Source organism: Vigna radiata, chromosome 6 (genome assembly GCF_000741045.1).
Source record: "Vigna radiata var. radiata cultivar VC1973A chromosome 6, Vradiata_ver6, whole genome shotgun sequence".
Taxonomy (NCBI): domain Eukaryota; kingdom Viridiplantae; phylum Streptophyta; class Magnoliopsida; order Fabales; family Fabaceae; genus Vigna; species Vigna radiata.
The window spans coordinates 8,810,540-8,830,473 of record NC_028356.1 but is presented as its reverse complement, the minus strand read 5'-3'; the positions used below and the strand labels follow the sequence as shown (position 1 = coordinate 8,830,473).

At 29.6% G+C, this 19,934-nt stretch overlaps 2 protein-coding genes across 3 annotated transcripts; one reads left to right on the top strand and one right to left on the bottom strand.

Moving 5' to 3' along the window:
* The first annotated feature begins 1,525 nt into the window (after positions 1 to 1,525).
* Positions 1,526 to 2,805, top strand: LOC106764371. The gene is made up of 4 exons (XM_014648657.2): positions 1,526 to 1,682; positions 1,898 to 2,026; positions 2,097 to 2,267; positions 2,503 to 2,805. The coding sequence occupies exons 1-4, from the start codon at positions 1,605 to 1,607 to the stop codon at positions 2,593 to 2,595; spliced, it is 471 nt and encodes a 156-aa protein (XP_014504143.1). The 5' UTR covers positions 1,526 to 1,604; the 3' UTR covers positions 2,596 to 2,805.
* A 10,537-nt stretch (positions 2,806 to 13,342) lies between these two features.
* On the bottom strand, positions 13,343 to 19,467 carry LOC106763881 (putative tRNA pseudouridine synthase). 2 transcript variants are annotated; one of them, XR_001375867.2, is made up of 9 exons: positions 19,102 to 19,467; positions 18,973 to 19,008; positions 18,531 to 18,643; positions 18,269 to 18,417; positions 17,472 to 17,616; positions 16,599 to 17,021; positions 15,739 to 16,177; positions 15,447 to 15,503; positions 13,343 to 13,462 (listed from the first exon to the last, which is right to left on the bottom strand). XR_001375867.2 is itself a non-coding variant. In XM_014648052.2 (8 exons), exons 1-8 carry the CDS (start codon positions 19,352 to 19,354, stop codon positions 15,499 to 15,501), a joined length of 1,563 nt encoding a protein of 520 aa, XP_014503538.1. In that variant the 5' UTR covers positions 19,355 to 19,467; the 3' UTR covers positions 14,875 to 15,498. The 2 variants fall into 2 exon arrangements, 1 of the variants encoding a protein (XP_014503538.1); XM_014648052.2 differs by lacking the exon at positions 13,343 to 13,462 and having other exon boundaries at positions 14,875 to 15,503.
* Between the last annotated feature and the right edge of the window lie 467 nt (positions 19,468 to 19,934).

The window sequence follows — 19,934 nt, the reverse complement described above, 5'->3', positions numbered from 1 at the left end:
TGATTTAAATTTTGATGAATGAAATAAGAAACGACAGATTGAAGACGACATATCTTGCAAGGTTTTTAACTCTAAGGTTTGGAAAGAAAGTGAAAAGAAATGCCAAATGACATCGAATTTTCTTTGTTGTATAATAAAAAACAAAGTTTGTTTAACTTTTGTTGGTAGCAGAAGCCAAATGAAGAACAGAGGGAGAGAGAGAGAATCGTTTCCCCGTGAGAAAGGCTTGGAGGCATCCAAAGATGGCACATAAAACTGTAACATGTTTTTGACACTTAGCTTGGCTAGTTGCTACTATGGATTTCTGTCTCAATCAACAATGGAGATTCCTTTCCAGCATGTAAACTTAACCCACACTCACGCCAATGCATCACCATCTCTTTCATTGCTTCATCACGTTGCCATGCAGAAAGAAGAACGTTTGTTTTCTCAATGCTCTTCTTTTACTGACCCCACACCTTTTATCTCTGCTATGCATACAGCCAAGCCTTTTTTCACACGCCACACAACTGTACCAGCTTGAACTCCTTCTTCTTCATCCTCTAAAACCATCTTAATATATATATAAATAATCTTCTCTCTTTTATTTTTCTTAACATATTCATCATCAATCCAACTCTGCTTTAACTTCAAACAATCTTCGATCGATACATCTTTTTTATAAATATCTTTTTTCAGATACCAACAAGAGTAATATTTTTTCTTTATTTTACTTGTAAATTGATTAAGGAAAAGGTGAAGGGCAAAAGTATAATTTAGTGTTCGTTTGAATTTGAAAATGACATCTCATACAAATAAAAACATTTTTCCAAAAAATTGTGGGAATAATATGTTTTGAAATAATCTTAACATTTTACAATTACATTGGAACTTATTCAAAAACTATATAATATAAACGATCTTAAATAATAAAAAAAATTAATTTTAAAATCCATCTGTAAAAAATATGTTTATGGATGAAAATTACAATAATAAGAGATGTTTCGATATTGGTGAAATCAGGATAGAAGATTTGGCATACCATGGTGTTGGCTTGTTATATGTTAGATATGGATGAGGATCACAAGATGGAGTTGATCTTAATATGCCTTGAAGAACGTGGTATCTTATCTGCAATTAGTGTCTATGGTGGTCTCCAAAGGGTAGGACCACTTCATATCATAATAATGATTTTCTTTTTTCTGAATTACTCTAATGTTGCAGCATCAACATTAATCACTTTTCCACAACCACAATTTTTAATATATGTACAATGTAACATAAACATGGCATTATCTGTTGATTTTTCTAACCTTAACATGACATTCCCTTTAAGTGTGAAATGTGGTTTCATATCAAAGTAGCTCGGTTTTAATCTGCTGATTATGAATTAAACAGGATTAAAAAAAAAAAGGTTGTCCCTATAAGTTAAAGGTTAAAACAGTTGCTACCTACGGTAACTCCATATCTGTTTCACATGTGACCAACAAGATTCTTTGTTCTCGTCCTTTTCACTAACCATACACTTCTGTTTGGATTTCTTTATATATAGTTCTCTTCATAGTGTGTGAGGGTGAGAGAGAGAGAGAGAGAGAGAGAAAGAAAAAAAGAGAGAAAGAAAGAAAATGGTTTACAGGATTCACAGGAGAACAGTACTGTATAGGAGCATACAAAAGCTTCGTTCAATCACTAACTCTCATGCGGTGATTAATTACTCATTTCCCTTTTCTGCTTTTTAATAATCTGATGTTATTCAGCATCTCTTTGAGTCAAAACTTCTTCACTTTTAATATTATTCTTATTTGAATAGAACCATGAAACTTTGTATATATCAGTCCTTCATCTACTGGCTTTCTTTTTTTTCCTTGATCGAGATTTATGTTGAAATATGGTGGATTGTTTTGCTTTGTTGATGCAGCGGCGTAAGACCTCTTTGATACTGAATGCATCGAGGTACATACGTAATTTGAAGCAAAAGTTGCAGGAGTTTAACCAATTAGCAGTTGCTGCAGCACAAAATGTCATCGATAACAGTCCAACGCCTGTGGTATGTGATACCTGACAAATCCTTGAACTGAAAGGAATCTTTTTGTGTGATTTCTTTATGCTTTTTACAGATTAAAGTGGAAACTCAAGAAGAGGGGTTTACGATCAAGGTGGTGTGTGAAAAAAGTTGCCAGGGGTTGTTGACATTCATCTTGGAAGCTTTTGAAAAGCTTGGTCTTGATGTTCTTCAGGCTAGGGCTTCTTGTGTGGAGAAGTTCTCTTTAGAAGCTTTTGGAATCAAAGTAAGTAATACTAGTAAGGTCAAACACTCATTCAAACATGCAAACACATTTTCAGACAGAAAATCAAATGCATGCAATTCTCATGAATACTGTCAATATATAGGATCGGTATTGTTCTTTTAGAAAGTTGTCGTTCTTTAACCTCAGATGATGTCTCCAACATAGTGTTTTTGTGAGAAGAAATTCTCTTCAATGTAATACGACCCCAATTGAAATTCTTGTGTTTATCTTCCAGGAGAACAAGGCCTCTCAAGTGGATGCACAAATGATTGAGGAAAAGGTGTCTCAGGCTATAAAAACCTGGAGAGAAGTCACAAAGCAATGTTGATTCTGCAATGAATCTGGTTTATGATAAGAACAAGTTTTCATTTCTTTATTTTTCAGTTGATTTTGTTGTTTCATCGTTCAAAGTGTTATCATAAACTAGCCCAATCTACTGTGTTTGGTATACATCTTGTGGCAATGGTGACCAATCTTGGGATTGGATTATCGTATACAGCGCAGTGTTATTTTGTTTAAAATCCTTATGTTTTGAGTATGTCAAGGTGATGTAAATTTCAGATCCAGAAAAACCCCTCATTTCGGCTTATTTTAATAAAAAAATACTTTTTAGAAAAGAACTGAATTGCTGTTGCTTCTTTTTAGAAAACGCCATTGATGTTGCTCCTTCACATTAACGAGAACAATTAATATAAAATAAGTTTTATCAAGTTTCATGATATAACGTAAAAGTGCATACAAACGAAAAGGACTAACATGAATGATATCAACTACAATTAAGTAACATTTTAACTTTTCTTATATTTGTGAATTTTGTACATAATTATGAGTAAAATGTTGTTTTGGTCTTTAATAAAAGAATAAAGATTTTTTTTTTTGTTTTGGTTTCTACTGTTTACTGTTAAGTGAAGATATATTTGTTAAATGAAACATCCAAGAGTAGGAGGAACTGGTGTGTGTTCTCTTATTCGATTTTGGTCTAAATTTTTATATATCTTATTTTTTGTTTTTATAAAACTTTTTGGTTTATATTATTTATTAACGTTATTTAATTGATGAATTAGGTATTAGGCGACACATTTTAAATTATATTAAAGAAAACAATTAATCAATGTGATGCAAACCATACGGTTTATTAGCATGTTAAGTGATTTTATTTATTTATTTATTTATTTATATATATATATATATATATATATATATATATATATATATTAAATATAGTATTATTGTGAAACCTAACAAACTTTTACATACACTTCAAACCATTAGTTTAATCTCCTTTTTATTTTTATAAATATAAAAGTTAACTTTTTTAATAATCATAATACTCCTAAAAAGAATTCTCAAGTGGTGCAACTGGTGTCAAAAATATATTTTCCATATCTTAATCAAATATATCAATAGCTAGGGTTGAGATGTGCATATTTTTTTTAATCCCAGTTTAATTTTAGTTTATATTTTTTATTGACAAGTTTGTGTTTGAATGAGACGATGAATTTAGAAGAGTGAAAACAAATCAATTTGAAAGGAGAAGAGATAAAACTGAAGTTGTTTGGATTAAAGGAAAGAAAATAGAAAGTAAAGATCAATGTAATTAATTTGATTAATATAATAAAATAATTTGTTTATATATTATATATTTAAAATATAATTTATGAAATAAATTTTTAAAATCAGTTTTTAGAAATATAAATTAAATTTAAAATAACTTTTAATGAAAGTAAAAATTATTATAAAGGTGTATGCAACTTTCTTTACAAATCTCTTTATTATTGAAGAGAAAGGTAAGCAAATAATTTCTTTTGTGTTTTCATTCATATCTTACCTTATTTCATGAACAATAAATCTATGTTTTCCATCTCCTAAAATAAACTCGACCAAAAGGGTGAAATGAGTGACCAGGTGTTTGTAGTTTATTGGATTTGACACGTTTATCAAAAATAATTTATTTTACGGAAAAAAATTAATATATTGCAGTGATGAAATATTTATTTAGTGACACGTCAAAGATGGAATAAAACTTGCATAGACATGTGTATTAATTTTTTTTTTGGTTCTCAATAACTTTTAATTTCTGTTTTTGGTCCCATTTACTTTTATTTTGGTCCACATTCTAAATGTCGAAAAAGAGTAATTAATTATTATTGACACATGCACATTTTTCTAAAAAACAATTATTTTATTCTAAAGAAACAAGCATACTTAATATGGTGCAAATAATTCAATTTTCTTCTTTTTCGCAAACTTTTTTGCATTCTGTATTTGATGATAAAATTTAAAGAAGATGAAGAATTTCAAGAAAAAAAAATATAACAATATTTATCCTCTTTAAGGTCACCATTTTCGTGAAAAGTTTTGAAAAATAGGGGAGTAAACTTAATTAACAAAGATTTTTCCATAACATTGATTAATTGGTAAAATAATTTTAAAAAAATATTAGGAGTAAAAGAAGTGTAGAAATTTATCGAGAATAAAGAAATTACACGTGTAGGATAATTCATACTCATATGCGGACGTGTCAATTAATATACATGTATTTGTCTATCAATATACACATCATCACTTATTGGATATTGATAGAGACACTATAAATAAATAAAAAATGAAATTGGAATAAAACCAAAAAAAATATTAAAAGTCATACGCAAAAACATGTGAAACTTTTATGCTGTGTTTATATGAGTGGAAATTACTGTTCAAAAGAATTTGTTAGTGACGATTTGCGAGATATTCGTGTTCGTTTTGAGTAATTAGCAAGGAAGAGTTTGAGATGATTTGCAAGATTGATACCTTTTTTATATCTCGCTGAAATGCGATGATTTAAGCTGATTTATTGAGAAATGTCATCGTTGTTCTCTGTCTTTTCGTCAAATACCATCATTTTTTATTTGAAATGGATGTTGTATTCGGTTACAAGACTGAATTTAACTGAATACACTGCTTTATACTACAATTTGATTAAAAACATTATTTAAATAGTTTAATACCATTTTGTTCATATTATGAAATTATGTATTGTAATCTTCTAATTTTTTTTTATGATTCTTTTAATTAAATCAGTAGTACAATATTAAAATTAATTTTAGTAATTAATGTTAATTTTTTATAAATATAGCATAAAAAAAATATAATTTTATATTACATTAATATCTAGGAGTATTTTGGTAATCTTGAATTTTTATCAATTAAAAAAAAAATTTATCTATTACATCAATCAAATCCTACACTAATTTTCATAAACTTCACCCCAAATCCATTCTCAATTACCTTCAAATCCACTCAAGTAAACACAAAAAAAAAAAATCACCCTCAAATCCTCTCAAATCCACTCAATCACTCTCTCCCAAACCATCTCCTCCAATCACCTCAAGTGAACACACCTTTAAAGAGATTAAAAAGTTATTTAAGCTTATCAATTATTAATTAGAGTTATAATTTACTAATTTAATAAAATATATTTCTAGAAAACCTTTTGACAATCTTATTTTAATAAATTTTACTATAAAATGTCTTAGAATTAGTTAAACAAAGCATTAAAAGATATAATAACTCAATAAATACACTTTTAGCATTTATTCATACTGAGTATTTATCATTTTTATGAAACCAATTTCTACATGGAATTAGTTTATCATTTTTAGCATAATTGTTTCTCCTAATAATTTTTTTCTGTCTATAAATCCGAATATGAAACGTTTCTTAAAGAGTTAATGTAACTTATGAGTTTGTGATAAAATCTTTGTCTTATTTTGTATATTTAAATGATAATTATCTTTATTAAAAAATTAACACATTTTTTTCATTTGAAATAATTGTCACGAACACTGCGATCAAGATGATATTTCATATATTTAATATATATAATTAGCCGGGATTTTATTGATTTAATTCACATAATTTTTAAACTAGGAGTAAGGAACTTCTTTATCTATGAAGAAGACCTTACCCAAATGCTGTAATGTATAAGATCGTCACTATCAAAGTTTCTAAAATCAAATGGAAATAATGACATTTTATAAGAAAGTTGTTCTGATATCAAGTTGATTGAGATTATATCATTAGAGTTAATTATAACATTTAAAGTATTATTAACTTAAAATATGGAACTTTAAAACCTGTTACTCATATTATAATTTTGTTTTTAAAAGATATTTTGAAATTGAAAAAGAAAAATATATTTAAATTGTTTTTAAATTTTATTTATAAATCACGTAGAATTATTGAATATATCAAAACATTGTCGTTGTTGTACGTGGAAACGAGTTCCAAAGATAAACTTTCGTTCAAGATTATTAAATATATCAATTATTAGATATTTTAGATAGATATTTTATCTTTATCTTTAGTTAGTTTATTATTATTCTTTATTTATATTTTGCATTTAGATCATATTTCTTTCACTATAAATATAGTATCTTATATAAGCATAAGAGAGATTAATCTCATACATAGTTTTTACTATATTTAACATAATATCAGAGCTTAAGGTCCTTTTAGGAAAAAAAGTTTGTCACTTGCATTGTCGATGCCGGAGGTAGCACCGTCTACCGCCATCGTCAGAGTTCTAGTTTCGACTGACAACCACAAGGTTTTTATCGTCTTAGCTAGGCGACCATCGCGCCTTCAGCGATTCCTTCATCAAAGCTCCTACCTTCTCTTAATGCCTTTCGAAGTTATAGATCTTCTCCCTTTTCTATTGTGTGTGGTGGTGCATTTGTCTCCTCTCAAGCAGCAATTCAGAACATTGAGGTCGTTCTTTTTCCTCTTTCAGGTCCACTATGCATGGTCGCACATCTCATCTCCTCTTAGGTAACTATTTAGAGAGTCGAGCTCGCTCTTTTTCCTCTTCCAGGTGTCTTGATTGGAGCATCTTGAATTTTTAGGACTTTTCTCTCATATTCATCCATGGCTTTTTCCGTTATCTCTTCTGACCTCTCTTTTGCAACCAATGCATTTAACCAATCCATATATGTTTTTTTTACTATGGCAAAGATTATTTTTATTAGTTTATTTATAGCCATGGTGGCTCTTCAATAATGACCTTTTTATCCACTGGATGTCAACAATGCATTCCTCAACGACATTTTACAGGAAAAGATTTATATAAAGTGACCTCCTAGATTTGTTGCTCAAGACCTTTTGGGTTGATATTTTATCTTTTAAGTCGTCTTCGAAAATCATTAGCAATTTGGTGTCACTCGAATACAAAAACATATATTTTCACTAAATCTTTATTGATCATATTAGTAACAAGCTTGCTATATATGTTTTGTATGCACTAGTTTGAGGAAGAGTGTTATATATAATATATTATTAGGTATCTTAGATAAATATATTATCTTTATCTTTTACCATTAGTTAGTTTGTTATTATTTTTTATTTGTATTTTGGGCTTAGTCCATATTTCTTTTATTATAAATAGAATGTCTTATGTGTATATTCAACATAAGGAGATTAATCTCATACATGGTTTTTACCATGTTGAACACAATATAGTTTTTACTATATTGAACACAATGCATTTCGAGTGGCTTGCGTAGTGCTGCATCACTAACAAGTGTTATATCATCGTGTTGTGGCGATGCAATGGTGGTTGCTTCTCTAGCAAAAGCTACTGGTGTAGGATTTGATGTTATTTCATCGTGGTTGTGCGGTAAAGGCTGTTTGTGTTTACAAATCTACTTGAGGAAGAAGGAGATGGTACTCTTGGTTGGTCAGATATGAGAGTGGAAGATTATGACATGTGGCATCTCCTTGTTGGTCCTATTTGAAAGTGGAGGATTGTACACGTGGTAGCTCTTGTTTTGGTAGACTATAAGCACTAGGATGAATTTTTCTAGCGATAATTTTATACATGACATTGACTAATATTGATGCAAAGTGTATGAGGGCTATGTATAGGCATTGGCTAGCATTGATGCAAGGGTATAGTGTTTATGCATGGGCATTAGCTAATATTAATGCAGGATGTGTGGTAATTATATATGAGACATTGGTGGTGCATGGAAATTCTTGGAATGGTTTAACTTTAAGTAAATCTATGGTGGTGTATGACTGCCGATGTAGATAATAAAGATATATGTTTATTTTAATTAGGATGGAGAATGTTAGGCTGATGAAAATAATATGTCTTCGAAAGTCTTACATCACCTAAGATAAGCTAGGGAGTAGATGTTGGTAACTATATAATGAACTTTAAGTTTATGGTGTTTCTTGTCCTAGTAAAACATGTTTGTATTTGATTTTTTTTATACTTTTGTAGTAGAATGCTATGAGGTTTGGGTTAAATTGTTACTTTTGGGGAGTGTGAGTGTACTTAAGGTCAAAAGGGATGAGAGAGTGGTCTATATGTTGTAAAAATTTTCACATACTCTTATTGTCATTAGTCAATAGTTGTGGTTTTCGTTGGTTTTAGGATTTTTTACATTATATTCTTGTATTTCTTGTTTTTATCTTAAAGAGTGATTTTTAGGAACAAAGGTGATGCATTTTTTCCTATACTCAATTCTCTTGTTTTTGTATACTAAATAGTCTCACATGTTTTAGAAACCAAAATTATAGAGAATTTAATATTTCTCCTTCAATTTTATGAGACGTCTTCTAATTAATAAACCGTGATAACAAATTTAGACTCTAAAAAAATACCTCAAATACAATTATTGATCATATTATTTTAACAAAGATCTAAACAAAATTCTATAAATGAAAGATCTTAAATAATTACTTCAACCATAATTACGCTAAAGTATAACCAATATCAAATAAATAAATAGTTTAATATTCTATAAGAATATGTAACTTGGGATAAAAATTTTAATTAGTATAAAATGATTGCATTTCATGTGCTAAAAAAGTTAAATAAAGTACAATAAAAATAGTTAAATAATACTAATTCAAATTAGTTTACAATAATTTGTGAAATTTTTCCTCTGAAATTTTTATGAAAATTAAACATCAATTTCATGTAGATTTTTATATAGATGTTCTAACATCCTTCTAAATATAAAATTTTGTAGTAATTTTATTAGCATCGATTTTACTTGGATTAATTCTTGATCCATCATTAGATTCATCACAAAAAGAAAACTTCACCTAGAGTGGAAATCTTATTTAACAAGTAGAAACGTAATTGTATTACATACTAGTATTCTTTAATATCAGTCATTTATGACATTTTCTAGTACAGAATACCATTTTTAGTCTTTGAATAATGTGATCATAAAAAGAAAAATCACTAGAGATGACATAAGGTGCACTTTTATAAGTCGTTTAGTAGACATATTGAAAGTTTTAGAGAAACTAATGTATACATCATCAAATTCATGTAAAGTTACTTAGAATTATTTATTGTTTATGCATTATAGTTATCTTGAATTTGATTGTTGGAACTTGTGCATTATTCTTTTTAGTTGGTGAAGGTACCAAGGTCTAGTTCTAGTTTTCAAAAGGAGAAATAATGGTATTGTATTCACATAAAATTGTTGGTCGAAATTCTATCAAGTATAAATTCCTATTTGTGTACTTTCTTCTTTTGATTATAAATAGTGTCTTTGAGAAAGAAATGTAATAATTGAAATCAATGAAATAATTAGATACATGCTAAAAATATCTTAATCTTAATTTATTTAAAGCTTCTTCCAATAAGGCATTTTCTTAACATGATTACAATATTACTTTAGAGCAATCGTTTTTTAATAAGGTATATAAATATGTATTAAGTATCAATTCCTGAAATAATTAACAAATATTCTAACATAATAGTATAAACAACAAACATATTAATATTCATATCAATCTCTATCACTCCAAAATGAATGTTATAAAGATTCTTAAAATTGATTTATCTATTATAGAGTTTGTGACTTATTTTGTTTATAAATCAAAAAAATTGTTAACCAAAAATTTATTAAGAAAAGATTTGTTGATAAATTTAACCGATGATTAAGAAAATTTGTTGGTAAGATCAAAAAATTTCGGTAATTATATGTCGGTAACTATTTGTATGTAATTATTAATGGATTTTTATCGTTAATAATTATTTATCAATAAATATTGTGATTTGGTTTTTTTTTTCAAAATGTCCTTTTTTTTTTCTCCTATTATTTTTCTCTTCATTTACCACTAGTGCAATAAGCTAGACTACATTTAACTCCTTGTACCCTCTCCTCCTCCTCTTCTACGATTGTTGTCGTTGTCACCACCACCTCATTTGTCACTTCTACTACTGGCATCACTGTCTCTATGACTGTCGTCACCACTTCTTCCTCCTCCTCCTCTTTCTTGCCCTCTTCCTTCTTTTTCTTCTTACTTATCCCCAATTAACTTAAGAAAATATTTCATTGAATTTTGTGAGAAAATTGGCATCCATTTTACTAATAAGCTTTTAAAAAAATCTATTATGAATAAATTTTACCATGACATAATCAAAACTCAAAGCGAGAACTTTAACATTCATTTTTCTAACAAATTTTTCTCACAAATTTTAGTAACAAATCAATTCCTAAGAGATATTTTTCAACGGTGATACAAATTATAGTTAGTGACAAATTGATTATCGACAAAAATATCCATTAATAATTAAAATTCTAAAGTTCATCAATAAAATTCATCAATAATGAATTTTTTATTGATAAAATCTCATTGGTAATATAATAATTTCTTATGATGAATAATTTAACCAAAACTAGTCCTAAATATCACTTTTTAGAGCTTTCATTGATATTCGAGGAGTAGACTCTAGAAAAAGAGAGTTAATTAGAGTATCAAACGTTTTTCCACGCAACACAAAACTAAAACAACTTGAAACGAACATATAAAACATAAAAATAAGTTTATACTAATCCATCCAAACTCACAAGCTATATATAGTTTCTCACTTAAGACACAACTTAAAAAGTTCCAATAACTAAATAAATTTTCAATATAATGAGTACATAAATCTTTCTATGTTAGAATAAATGTACAAGTCTCTTTGAGTTATAAATGTACTTCTCTAGATTACATGAGTACAACCTCTTCAAATATAACATTTCTTAATCTAGGAACACTCAAGATAACAAGAAAACACTCTTTGAACAAATAAAGCTTACAAAAGATAACTCCACGTTGCAAAAAGCACATAAGATTGCATATGTATATCTCTTGTTATTTTCCTTTTTTTTTCCTTTTTATTTATCTCTTAATCTCTTATTCGTATCTTATATCTTCAACTTGGAGTATTTTTATAATTTTAGAGTAGATGATTGTTATTGCTCTTAAAACAAAATCATATGCTCTAAAGATTAAATTGAATAGACCACTTTCACATTTTCTTTCTATGAGAGATGATTCTTCAACGTTCTAAGATCCAATTAGATTAATAACCATACAAGGTTTCACTTTCTTTAATTTAGTATTGTACCTTCTCTATCTTACTTGAAGCATTTAAGGTAGAGGAACACACATAGTTGTCACGAAGGAAATCTTATCTCTATATTTTTTTCGGTTTATATATAAATTCTACTATTTTGCTAAGTACACCAATAGTTAAATAATATACTAAAAGAAGGTGTTTTGAATATCATATATAATTAAAACAAATAGCTATATACAAGTTTTAAAAAATCGAGGAAGGGGCATTTGTCTGATTACTGATAAGGATAAGGAAAGCTTATGAAAAAACATCCGAAACCATTGAATGTGTTGAATTGAAGAATATAAAAAATAAATAGTGGTGGGATGACAAGTTTATTTTCCGAAGTCATCTTATATGACCACTTACAAAAAAATAAACTAAAAAATAGAACAATTTGCCTTCAAATTATTCTTGAATAAATAGTGACTCTGAGATTTAATACTTTTCCTTAGAAAGTGGTGTTTGAGTTGGTTCCTACCAAATGCACTTAGTTTAGCAAAGAAAGAAGATATTCACGAAGAGGATTGATCATTTAGATGCAATGAGAAGTTTGATAACAATGAAAAAACTTAGTGGAAAAGTGACTCACTTGAAAGTTAAGATTGTTGAAAAGAGGATTTTGGAAATATTTTTTCATTAAGAACTTAGATGAATGAATTTTAAGTATAATTTAATCTTATACAATTAATATTTAAAGTATGGTTATGTTCAATTATTTACTTTGGTCTTATTTTAGGTTTATTTGAAATTTTGAATACACTAAACACGTCTTTTATATATGACATCTCATATATTTATAAGTGATGATATGATAAAATAAGTCTATTAAACTTTATTAATATTATATTAGAAAATAATGGGTGTAGGAAGGACTTAAACTCTCACGAAATTAAAATCTCATATAACACTCAATGATCACAAATTCCACAAACCATAATTTCACCATCTGTGATTCTCGTCAATTGAAAGATTGAACAAGGTTAAGCAACTTTTTGTAAAAGAAAAGAGGACCATTGATGAGTGTAAGACCAACCATTGAGAATGGATGGATTTTGAAAACACAGATGAGCTGATGCTGACAAATGTTGAAAATTCTGACACATTTTCTCCAACTAAGCTTTTTTATCTTACATAATATTAGTTACAAATTAAAAAGTTATTTATATTTTAATAAGAAAACACAAGTCAATTCTAAGCATTAGGTTTCTTTGAATTGATAATGTTTTTTTTTTATTTAGATATAATTTTTCATTTGACTGAAGACTGAATGACAACAATAAATAAGTCCAAAGTGGGTGAAACAAGGGACAAAAATAAAAGAAAAGCTTAAACACTAAACTGCAGAATTTAAAATTTAAAAAGTTAAATCTGACGTAGTGATAGAGTTAGTTTGAATTGAAAAGATAAATACAATAATTGAACAAGACCACAAGTTGCAATTAATTTGGTTGAAATTCATCAATGTTTAATTACTTTGAGCTGCTGTGATTATCAAGTCAAGTCATCCAAACCATCCAGGCACACCAGAAATTATATACATACCTATACATACATACATAATATATATATATATATATATATATATATATATATATATATATATAATGTGTTGCCATTTGAGTGTTGTCTTCATTCATTTTCACATCCTCACGAAAACGCAAAAATGAAAATTTTGTGGTTTCTTCAATGTCTGTTCTGCATGGCTATGCTTCTCATCAATCCCTCTGTTGCTCCCAAGTAACTACTTTTCTCAACAACCCTTCTCACAATCAAGTAACTCTTCATTTTGTTAATGAATCTGTGAGACATTGTCATAATACTTCTTAAATAAAACTACTGTCTTTGAAATATATAATTTATTATTGCTGTAGTTACTACCATTATTATATACAATCTCCAACAGATACAACTGTAGGAAACTATTCTGATTGCAGATTTCAATTTCAGATATCTATTTGATATTTTTCTAAACTCAAGAGATTAATATGACAATATATCACAGATTCAGATAGTAAAATAGGGTTTACTCTTGATCAAATCATAAAAGCATTAAAAACAAACATTTATATATAATTTTGTTTAACCATAAATAACTAAGTTCATGGTTGTAATGAGATGGGTTATTGTTTTGTAACAGTGCACCAGCTCCTCCTTCAAGTGGTGACTTGAAGGTGCCAGAATCACCCCCTCAACTGCTACACAAGGTCTCTGGTTCACGCCCATGAAGAATTTCTAGACAAGCTTATATATATAAAGCTTGGTTCTTCTATATGTAGTACTATCTCTTTTCTTCTTAACCTTTTTCTTCACCAGAAATAAGCCTAGACTACTGTGTCTTTAGCTATATATGTATAATAAACTTTGATCTTTCTTGTTGCATGTGTAATAATAATACCTCTGTTAATTAACTACTGGTGCTGTCAGTAAATATTGAAACTCCATGGGTTTGAAACAGAATAAAAACTATATTTTAGTACAAGAATATTAGTTCTAAGTAATAACTAAACTTGCCTTCAAGAATTTACGAGTAGTACTAATTTACTGTTAGATTCTTTACGAAGTTAATGGTACAGAGGGATCTTGTTTCCATGCTAGTTTGGGATATAAAACATGCTCCATGGATGATAGGTACTCACCAATCAACAAGCCAAATGGTTTCTTTTCAGTAAATATGAGAGGAATGGTTTTATTTTCAAAAAATTTCTAAGTTTCTGTTTCCTCTAGTTTACCTGTCCTACGATGACAGCAGGAGAAAATAAAAGAAATATCAGTTCCTTGCTTCTTATCTACTGACTGTCCTACAATTATCTACACAAATTAAATAAATTTATGAATTTTTAGTTCCAACAGTTCATAACATTCCTTGGAAAAGGATGAACTCTTTGTTTGGTGAAGGAGAGAGGTCAGAAACGGGTGAAAAATAAACATGCAAGTTTATTTTAGTTGAATAAGAGATAAAACCAAATTATAATGTATAAGTGCATGTAAACTTCATTTTACGAATTAATTTTATAAGATTGAGTTAGACTTAAATTTTACTTTATTATAAGTTTGATAAAGAAAAATTAGTTGACAAATAAACACATGTAAGATCCACTATTTATTTATCTTTTTTTTCGTTTATCTTTTTTGGCTTAATATTTTGTTCAATATTTTTCTTAAACTACTTTTTATTTTCTTTCTATTTCTTACTTACTTTGAATCACATCTTCGATTTCTATCACATCTTTGAATCAATTCTACCATTATGTTTACAAGTACTTGTAATTTAGTAGGTACATATTAGTTTATCTAAATAAATCAGCCCGTTGAGACAAAGTAACTATGTAATCATTCAATAACATGAAATGAACTACTGAAAGTGTAGGTCGACTTGACAATTTTTCTCAAGTTTAAATTTTAGATATGTAACATATTAAATATTTTAAAAGAGAATTTTGTAGTTCCCGGTGATTGTACCAGTGTCGGATAGAATTGTCTTCAATTAGAAATAGTTGTGGTCTCTACCAAAAGAAGCGTGTAATATGAAATTTTAGCTTTATGATCTTAAAAAAACAAATTAACCTAATGGACTTACTTTATGTTGAATAGAACGTAAAATAATTCTGCTATAATATAACCAATAGAAACGAGTTATTGTCTCCTTTTCTTTGCAATTTTCACGAAACCTATCGGATAACATCCTCATTTTACCTTATTTTTAGTGATTCAAATTACACATATCTCTTATAGTCTGTGCATGTAACATATGGTGGAAACTGGAAAGCTGGAATCAGCCATACCTTTCTTGAGAACGATGGAGTGCTGCATTGACTTGGCCTGTGAGTCGTCCATTTAGCCTTTCATTTCATGCCATTGAAATAGAAAAAGTTAGCATTTAGCAATTGAAAACAAAACTTCATTATCTAGACAGCTTTGCATGTAGCTGTGTTCAATTGACTTGACTAAATGCGGCATGATTTTCATTCCCTACACTACAAGTTATATGATCAAGCAAGCAGAACAAGACAAGAAAATGCAGCTGGCCCACAAAGCAGAACAGATAAAATGTGGCTACATATAGGACAGGTATACCATGATTCAACATGTCTACATGCACTCTGTCGGATGCTGATTTTAGCCTGAAATTTTCCTTCCAAGTCTTCCAAGCCTCTCTGACTTCATCCAATTCACCATCTGGAATGCTTGAATAGTTTTCCAAATTCTCGACCCATTTTGCCCAAGGAGAGTTTGATGAGTCTAGGAACTTTGACACTTCAGGCAATACAACACCAGTGTAGAACTCATCAACTGCTTTGAGAATTTGTTCTGATTCAACCATAGACACCATTTCTTGCCGTGTAAAGTTTCCAGCACTTGTTCTCATTTTGAAAGCATTTCCCCTCAAAATCAGAACTTCCGGTGGAGCAAGTGGGAGGACAATCCGAGAAAATTTGTTGAGTGACAACAAAACGATATCTTTTGGAATTAACTTGCGCTTTACAGCCACCGCAGTCCCAACCATCTTGCGTATCTGATTACTCATCCAGTTAGTGTGATTGTGTGATTAAGGTTAATGCAAAACAGGTCATCGAAACCAACCAAGAAGTGCATAAAACTATATTTTATTATTTGAATAGAAAAGCGCCCAAAGTATAGCCCTTTACAGTGTTTAGATCCCCAATGTAGAACAGGTTATCAGAATACTAAAACATTTCAAGAGAACAATGTATAAATGCAGCAAATACACTGCAGTGTCCTGTTAAGAAACCCCAGTGTTGAAGTCATACAGGACCACTAGTCAAATTCCAAGAATGAAGAGACAAGTCATTTGAATTATGTCCTATAGGCAAGCAAAAATTAAGGTTATGAATGGTCATAAAGGACCACTAGTTATGCAATTAAGTTTTAAATTAGCATTAAACTCTTACATGTCAGAATCAACAAAGACTTACTTGATGTAACATGAAGGAGTCCCCCCATATATGGATCTCTACATAATCATATCCCAGAGATGTTTCCAACTTCCCACAAGAACAACGAAAAACATTTCTGAAATGGGAAGCATTTAATCTATCTTTCTCATCTGGTTGGTGTAGCCATCTTGCACGAGCTAGTACATTAGAATTTTGACTACTCAAGCCATTGGATTCACTAGACTCCGGAGGCTTGGGGCTCTCTTCCTTATAACTTGATGTGGTTGGAATGCCGCCCTCAAAATCATAACCATCACTGTCCTCACCCTCTGATTCACAACCTGATGCCAAACTAGATGATCCTAATCTGTCTGACATGACATCACTTCCAGATGATTGCCTTACTTGGTATTTTTTCCTGTACTTAGATCGAACAGTATAATTATGGAAAGGATGCTCTCCCTGCAATAATAACATCGACGAATACAAAAAGTAAATAAATACCTGATTTTAAATGTTAGAGCTAATTATAACAACTTTAAAATCATTACCTTAGCCTCCCCTACTATATGACTTATTTAATTGACAGTTAGTTTTTAAATTTAATTTAAGTTTTTTTTTTTTTACTTCTAGTTTTCACGTGTACCCCTTGAACTATTGAAATTATTACACGAGTATCCTGTGGTTTACAAATATTACACAGGTATCCCTCAGTTTCTTTAAAATATTACACATGTATCCCATTTCTTTTAAAACATATTACATGAGCATCCCCTATATTTTACAAAACTAACATACAATACCTCTGTCATTAAGGAGCATGCCTAGAAGAAACTGAGATGAAAACTAGAGAATTAATGTCAGGAAAAACCATTCGGCAACCAAGCTAAATATAAATGACAATGAGTATACCTCGAAAACATTAAGTATGCTGTTGAACTCCGAAATATGAAAATCAATTTCATCCTTGTTAAAATGACTCTGGATTCCTATTATATCAGCAGGAAGGAGATAAGAGTATTTCCGCAAGTTGCACTCCCTTCTAGGATCAAATCTCCTAAAACAAGCCAAAATCATGAAGCAATAAATAACAGTCAGATAGCGGTAATTGAAAATCAAGGAACACTTACAATTTGTGAGTCAGCTGAAAAAACATAAGCCATACCAATAGTCCAAAAGAAAATATTCTTTTTTCTTTCTGCATAATCCTACGGGTTAGTTCTATTCCTACTTAGTGGGGAAAGAGCTTTGGTTGCTGTTATAATTTTCCCACAGATGACAATTTTAATCTGAACATTTTTATACATAATTAAGCATACAGGATTTGCATAATACTCGCATGGTTTGTGAAACAAATTGGGGCTTTCAATTTTCATACTGATTAGAAGCCGACATAGATTTGTCACATGTACTTACTACTATACAAATCACATATCTTTACTGATCTTAGTTGAGTAGTCAATTCTAAATTACGTTTGCTATATTAACATTATCAGTTTCCTAGTGGCAAATGTTATCGTAGCATCCCTTATAAAATATCATTAAGAATGGACAAATAATGAGATGCAGGAAAAAAAAATACTCATTTAATCTATCGAATGACAAGTACATATGCATACCAATCAATACACGAGAAGAGAAATTCAATAATGAAACAATCTTAAGAAATCAAGCATTACAATGTAAATATAATCAGCCAGATATCTTACTTCGTTGAAGGCAGAATGCTAAAAACTCTGATAGTGTAAGGAAGATAAGTGTTAATGCGGTTTGCTAGAGCAATGCCATAGTCATCACCTTTCCATGCATTCTCAGGGATTTCCATCTTAAAGGATATCATCGTTGCTAGAGAGTGGACCTAAACAAGCAAATCATACAAGTGGGAAAAAAATGAAGATATGTAAAAACACAGTAACAACAACCAAACCAATTCATAAAAGAAATAACAAGAACTTCAAGAAGCTTACTCACTCCTTTATCAGTTCTGCTACTCCGGCCCCATTTCACTTTGTTCAAGTCTCCAAAATTACTATCACGCATGCCACCAGCCGTGAAAATCGCAGTTTCCAGTTCTTTCTCAATAGCTACATCATGTCAAAATTCTATACTTTAGCAACACTCCAATCATTCACACGGGCTAGGCTGATTTAAGTGTCTGCCGGCAGGCAGAGTTTGCTTTAAAGAATCAAACTAAGTTCATTTGGAAACAGAACATAATAAATTCAAATAACAGACACACATTAGAATTTCCACAGCACCTATTATATCATATTCATAACACCACATGATTCCAAATTCCAAAAACACTTCCCCACATTATAGAACTATACCCATCTTCAAAATTTCAACTTGCAAGCAAAAACTAATACTTCATTTGTAGATTTTCTACCAAAATAGAGAAAAATGGTCTTACTGGATAATGTGTGTTCATCCCGTTGTATCTGCAGGCCTGCAAATAACATCCATGAAATCAAATTAGCAGAATTCAAAAAATTAAAAAATAAAAATTGAAAGAAGAAAAAAAAAAGGGCTGGAGGACTACCTCTAAAATCTGTTCCAACATATCCAACTCTCATTACAACCTTTTTCTTGAGGAACGGTTCCCATTTCTGAGAAGGGGTTGGAAGAGAGTGAGTCGAAGAGCAGAAACAGTTGAAGAGAGTTGGAGGCAGAAGCAGATATGGCAGCGAACAAGAAGGGAATAACATTGATGCCAAAGTGGATATTTTGCTTTCTCTTACACGAGTTGGAATTGAAAGAAAGTGTGGGGAAGAAGAAACATAGTTACTCATCATTTTCGAAACTTTCTTTCAACTCTATCTATCTGTTAAGCTCTGCAGTCCCAACGTAAGATTCCTGCTACGCTAAACTGTTCCTGCTACTCCAGAGCTAAATCCTGCCATTATCGTACCTGTTTCTTTTACTCTATTTTAATTTTGTTTTAACTAATTAATTAGTAGGTATATCAAGGAAATTTTTTAATTGGATTTGTAAATTTTAAAAAAATTATTAATTGCAATTATGCAACCTTGATTCTCCTGTTTTTAGTTGTATAAATTTGGTTGCTTTGCTATCAAATTTCTTTTCAACTAATATATAATGGCCTAGCAAAAAAGTCGTATTATTACGACGAATATTCAAATTTATATTAGTCATAGATTTACATTGAAATTTTGTCTTAATGGGAAGAAATGCATTCTAATGATACTCACCTTTTTTTCTAGCTCCAAAATAGACATAAAAATTATAGATTAAATTTTTAAAATGTTAAAAAAAATTATTTAAATGTAATATATTATAAAAATGAAAATTATATTTTCAGTTGTCTTATAAAATATTTAAAAAATAGTTTAATATAAAAAATAATAACTATAA

Bases quoted from the DNA above. Each gene is read 5' to 3' on its own strand.
- LOC106764371 (XM_014648657.2), top strand. From the start codon at position 1,605: ATGGTTTACAGGATTCACAGGAGAACAGTACTGTATAGGAGCATACAA. The intron at 1,683-1,897 runs GTGATTAATTAC...TTGTTGATGCAG, and splicing joins CAATCACTAACTCTCATGCG to CGGCGTAAGACCTCTTTGAT. The intron at 2,268-2,502 runs GTAAGTAATACT...TTTATCTTCCAG, and splicing joins TAGAAGCTTTTGGAATCAAA to GAGAACAAGGCCTCTCAAGT.
- LOC106763881 (XM_014648052.2), bottom strand. From the start codon at position 19,354: ATGATGAGTAACTATGTTTCTTCTTCCCCACACTTTCTTTCAATTCCA. The intron at 18,644-18,972 runs GTAAGACCATTT...GACATGATGTAG, and splicing joins GGATGAACACACATTATCCA to CTATTGAGAAAGAACTGGAA. The intron at 17,617-18,268 runs GTAAGATATCTG...GGCTTGTTTTAG, and splicing joins AGCATTCTGCCTTCAACGAA to GAGATTTGATCCTAGAAGGG.